Raw genomic sequence first — 5,502 nt, 5'->3', positions numbered from 1 at the left:
TAGGGTTCCAGTTTCTGGGCTTCTTTTGGTAACTGGTTGTGCAGGTCTCCAGCCCTGCTGCACTGATGATTGTCGTTGGCATTAAAAGCCACTCAGTGTCTCATTGGTTAGCCTATGATGCCCCATACTTTTACAGTAAGGTAATGCTGTTCACATTTGGCAGGATGGATCCCTGATTGCCCAGCCAGGAAAGCACGGTAGTCTCTTGGTACCCTAGTTTCCTTCCAGTGAGCCCATTGAACTTGTCAGACCCTACTCTTGAGGAGATATTGGGGTTCTCAGCTTTGTGAAGCCTCTTCATAACACCAGTAGACATTTGCAGTTTTGTGGGGTTTGCATTATTTCCTTTCTGGGATGGATTGGGGAGAGGTAGGACATCTCCTTTGAGTATTTCAAAGACTTGATTGTCACATGTGTACCAAGATGCTCGAGGTCAGTATGAACAAATAAGAGTAGATCACCTTATAGGAGTAGTGGACTGTGAGGATGAGCGGATAGAGTTGGTAGATTGACTTTGGTTGACAGGTGGATTGGTTTAAACATAGCCTTGTCTTCCCATGTGCTGATCTTGCTTGCATTGAGGATATCCCTATATGAAAGTCTGTCCCAGGAAGAAAGTGGGTCTCAGAGGGTGGAAATAGTCAGTAGGTAGAAAAAGGTTTGGGTTTAGTGAAAGGAGGAAGTTTAGAATTATAAGGTTCAGGGCACCGTACTAGAAGCTTTTATTTCTCCAGTAAACCTACAAAGTAGGTATTAATAGCCCTGTTTTTTTTTTTTTTAATTCAGTTTTATTGAGATATATTCACATACCATACAATCACCCATGGTGTACAATCAGCTCTTCACAGTACCATCATATAGTTGTGTATTCCTCATCCCAATCTATTTTTGAACATTTTCCTTATACCAGAAAGACTCAGAATAATAAAAAAGAACACCCAAATCATCCCCCCCATCCCACCCTATTTTTCATTTAGTTTTTGTCCCCCTTTATGTACTCATCCATCCATACACTGGGTAAAGGGAGGTAATAGCCCTGTTTTAATGAAAGGAGGTTGGCTGTAAGCCCCATAATGTCTGGGACAACAGTATTCTAAGCCCAGGGCCCAGCAAGTGCCAGATGTGCAGTGTTTTTTAGGTGGATGGATGAGGCCCAGAGGTTCTGGAAGTGACTCGCTTCGTGAAGCAGTGGTTGGAGTGGGCTGGTCTGGCTTAGAGGAGAGTGGCAGAAGGAACACACACTTGTGAACTGGCTCCACCAGGCTCTGACCTAGTCCTATCATTTAACCTCTTGAGTTTTAGTTTTCTCAGGAGCTACTGTCAGCTCATGAGGTCACTGTGAGTATTAAAGTAGTATTCCCCACCGAGTACCATGACCCTTTCCCAAGATTTCTCTTCCTCCTATTATTTCCCACAGAGCCTAGTATCTCCCACACCACCACTTCCTCTCAGGCTTGAGGCTGTGTTGCAGGGGGCACAGGCTGGCATGCCTTTTGCCACCAGCCCTGCTCTCTACTTCCTAGAAGGCTCAAGCTTGCTCTTGCCTATCATGGAGAATGCCTATCTGCGATGGCCTTCCAAGCTTCTGTCAGAGTTACTTTCTTTGTATTAATGAGCAAGGGCACCATAAGCTATAGCAACTTTTATTTGGGAGGAGAGGAAGTGGGGGTGGGGAAGCCCCAGGGAAAGCCAGGACCAAAGACCAGAGTGAATGAGACACAGTGTGCTCTCCCATGTCCCCTCTGCCCCGAGTTGGCCTGAGGAGTTCTGAAACCTTCTTGTGAGACCAGTGTCTTCCGAGAGTAGAGTTGAGCCTGCACAGCCAGGCTGGAGAACAGGCCAGAGGTGCCACCTAGTGGTGTCGGGGGCACTGGAGGCTGGAGCTGGGGCAGAGGTCGGGTGGAAGTTTCTGGCTTAGGTGCCATGCCCCAGTGACCAGGTGAATCTCGAGAGGTGGGGGTGGGTTCTTGTTTTTGGGGGTAACTGCTCCCAGCTCTTCATATAACCAGAAACATTTTGTGGTTGGCTAAAAGCTTGGGCCATCGTTCCATGTGTTTTGTGGTTTCTCATTCCAAAGGAGGATGAAGTGAGAGTGAACAATGAGTTGATTGGTTTCAAGACCAGAATCTAAAGTGGTAAACAGGACAGATGCCCTAGAGGGAACTCATAATGGGCACAGCTTGCCCTGGCTGTCTTAGTCTGGAGGCTGGATTGTGGTGGTCTCTCTGTCCCATGGGTAGGCTCCCCTTTCTCTCCACACTGGTGGGCCAGCTGGGGAAGGGAATTCTTTATTCTGGTTTCAAATTTGCTTTAAGTAGCAGAGCCTTGTATTTCTCTCTTCCCCTTTCCTCATCCATTTTTATTTTTCTCTTCTCCCTTTTGCTCTCTAGCCTGAAATCACAAGATGGTTGAGGGACATGGACAGGAGTGGTATTGGATCATCCTGTCCCTCACCTCATTCCTGCCCCACACTACTCCTTCCCTGCTTCCCCAGGCTCCCCACCCCCTGTAGGAAGAGCCTCTGGCAGAAGAGGCCACTTGTTGCAAAGATGACCAGCCAGGACACCCCTGGTTTGAGTCGATTGAGCCAGTGATCTGGGCCGAGTCAGCAGAGGTCTCCGAACTGGAGCACATCGTGGCAGATGAATGAGTTGCAGAACCTTATGGTCATATCAGCCAGCAGTTCAGAGCTGATGGAATACAAGGCATCTTTTAGCGTGTCCAGCACCTAGCACAGGGCATGGCACAGAGTTTGTGTTCAACAGAAATCTGTTGACTGATGGGTGGAGGGGTCCAAGCTATTTAGTGGGGTGAGATCTCACTGCCCCTCTCCGTCAGCAGTGACTAAAAATGGCCTCTGCAGAAGCTGGCTGGGGACTCTTGAGACTTTTCTTGGGAGGTGGCCCTGAAGAAGCAGCCTGGAGATAATTACTTCTGAGGCCCGAGGGAGGCAGCCAAGTGAGAAAGGCCCTACAATTGTGTGCCTGAGGCCCACTGATTAGAGAGGCCAGATCTGGGTGACGGGTGAAGAGAAGAGAGGAAATGGAGACCCAGCCAGCTGCTTCCAGCCTCTCTTCACCCCTCTTACCCTACCAGTTTGCTCCACTGGATGGTACTGAAAAAGGGGTGGGACTTGAGTTTGCTGACACCACCTCCTCCAGCACCCAGGCGCCGGCTGGGATCAAACTGCAGCAGCTGCGGAAAAAGGTCCAGTCAGCACTCTGGGCAGGCTTCCCCACGGCCACTGTTCCTGAGGCATGGGCAGACCTCCAGGTACTCCAATCACCCATGGCTTTGGGGGGCTCATCTCCTGCTAGCCCACAGAATTTCCAGTTTTACCCTGGGTGATGATGGTGGTGGCTGGCCACCAACATGTAGAAACGTGTCCCTATCACCCTCCTCCCCACAGGCCAGGAAGCTGCCTCCTCTAGCCGGACGGCCCCTCACCTCAGTTAGTAGGGAGGCTGCTGGGCGACTGAGCCACTTGGGCAGGTGCAGCTGGGTGTGGGCCTGGATTCCTGAGGGGTGCTTCTGGGATAGTGCCTGGGAAGACACGAGGAGGGGCCTCTGAGAAGGCAACCCCAGGAAAGTCTACACTCCAGTGGCTGCCATGATTTAATTTTTCCCATGTCACATCCAGTGGGGATGATGATGATGATGTTAGGTTGCCTTCTGCTTAGGATCTACTGTATGTGCGACAAACATTAGCCTTAGTTTCCACAACAACTCAATGTAAGTATTAGTGTCCTTATTTTAAAGAACTGAAGCAGGCTCAGAGAGGATCATGGTGCTGAGTTCATGGTTTGAACTCGGGTCCCTCTGACTCCAAGCTTGCTAGAAGCAGCAATCCTGGGGGGCAGTTAGGGCAGACACTATTGGGAACAGCATTGGAACATGTCTCCTTACAGAAATCTCCCACGAGCTACTCATTTGACCACAGGCCGTGGCATGCTACCATCAGGGCCAAGGCAGGGCTGAGGCAAGAGAAAAAAGCAGGACTTCTCCACAGCCCAGGTAAAGATGAACTGCACTGCCAGGATGTAGGCCAGGAACCCGGGGCCAGAGAGGAGGTAGGAGAACCCCCAGAGGAGAGAAACCCTTTGTGGGGATATTGGCACCCAGGGCTGTCAGAAGCCCTGGGCTATGGAACAGTAGCAGTTACCCCAGGAGGGAGCCAGAATGGACTGAGCAGATCTGGATGTCAGGTGGCTCTGCATCCATTCCAGCCATTTCTGGCTTAAATACAGGTTGGCCTCTCCCCTGCTTCCTAACCTAACTGGCCCTGAGCTGAACTCATCTAGGGGAGGACAGAGGGTAGAGGCTGCTAACCTGAGTTAAGGGTGTTTGCAGGTGAAACCCTGAGCTCCTGGCTGACCCAGGTTGGACAGCACAGCAGCTGGCCTGGTGAATGAGCCCCTCGCTCCCATCCTCCAGCCAAGGTCTGCGGGTTATAGCCCAGAAGGGAACAGGTTGGGAGGAATGAGCAGTGGGGAGAGGAGACTGGAGGGATGATCCAGAAGCCCTTCAGGGAAGAAGGGCTGTATTACATTCCACCCTCCAAGCCTAGGCGCCAGCCCTGTCTTGCAAAAACCTTCCGTGACCAACCCAACTGGACTCATTCACATATTTTTGACAGTCTCATTAACCAGTAGCCAGTAGTCGGGTGAGGGTGCTAAGTTTTTCCATGGCTGAGGTGAGGGTAACTTCCTGTATCATGGGGGCTGGGGAGGGCAGCTGTGGCCAGGTCTTGGAGAACCAGGCAGCCCCAGCCCAGACACCGGCTGACTGGAATAAGCCCCGCCCACCTGCACTCAATGGCTCCCACCCGGCCCCTATACACCCTGTCCAGCTACTCACCGTTCCTGTCAGCAATTCAAACAGAAGAGACCCAAAGCTCCACCAATCACAGGCTTCAGTCAGCTCAGAAATCCCACCCACTTCTGTGTGAACAAAAACATGTCCCATCCTCAGCCTCACATCTATTCTATACGTCCTATCCAGGCTCATCCCCTCCAGCATCCTCAGCCCCCAGGCCCAGTCCACAAGATCTAAGGGCCCCTTCCTCCTTGCCTGGGGCACTGTATAGGTTGTCCACAGCCTCCCTGCAGAACTGGGGCTCCACTTCTGACCACTGGCCAAAATATGTGAGCCGGATGTGACCTTCTCATCCAGTGGGGGATGGGAGGAGGAATAAACAGAGACAAGAATTGAGGTTAGCCATTGTTGAGCAGCTGACATGGGAGGGGGGGTTCCAGGGCTCCCCCCAACTCAGTCCTGAAGCAGGAGCCAATGGCTGAGCTGAGCAGAGCCTCCCATGGGCATACATGGCCCCCCCCGGGGCCCAGAGACCAATGGGTATTTACAGAGGCTGCTGCCCTAGACTCATGGTGGGGGCGAGAAAGGGGCTTGTTCTCCAAACTCAACCTTGGCCAACAAGTCTCTGGCATAGTCCTATGGGAAACAGCTAGAGGGAGGTAGCGGGGTAAAGCAGATAAACTTCTG

The 5,502-nt window shown here is 51.6% G+C and overlaps 1 protein-coding gene across 8 annotated transcripts in view; it reads right to left on the bottom strand.

Moving 5' to 3' along the window:
- Window positions 1-960: 960 nt before the first annotated feature.
- RPS6KL1 (ribosomal protein S6 kinase like 1) overlaps window positions 961-5,502 on the bottom strand; it is a 31,950-nt gene continuing 27,408 nt past the window's right edge. For 2 of the 8 annotated variants that reach the window (XM_037832288.1, XM_037832280.1), the window contains 5 exons: window positions 5,071-5,160; window positions 4,858-4,940; window positions 3,448-3,543; window positions 3,089-3,195; window positions 961-2,690 (listed from right to left, as the gene is read on the bottom strand). In XM_037832288.1, coding sequence (XP_037688216.1) covers window positions 2,606-2,690; window positions 3,089-3,195; window positions 3,448-3,543; window positions 4,858-4,940; window positions 5,071-5,160 — 461 coding nt within the window. In that variant the 3' untranslated portion in view covers window positions 961-2,605. Of the gene's footprint in view, window positions 4,523-4,857; window positions 4,941-5,070; window positions 5,161-5,502 lie in introns of all 8 variants that reach the window. The other 6 variants (XM_037832282.1, XM_037832285.1, XM_037832284.1 and 3 more) reach the window with 6 other exon arrangements.

Source organism: Choloepus didactylus, chromosome 4 (assembly GCF_015220235.1).
Source record: "Choloepus didactylus isolate mChoDid1 chromosome 4, mChoDid1.pri, whole genome shotgun sequence".
NCBI lineage: Eukaryota > Metazoa > Chordata > Mammalia > Pilosa > Megalonychidae > Choloepus > Choloepus didactylus.
The sequence above is the reverse complement of the archived record's forward strand: the minus strand, read 5'-3'. Positions and strand labels throughout refer to the sequence as shown.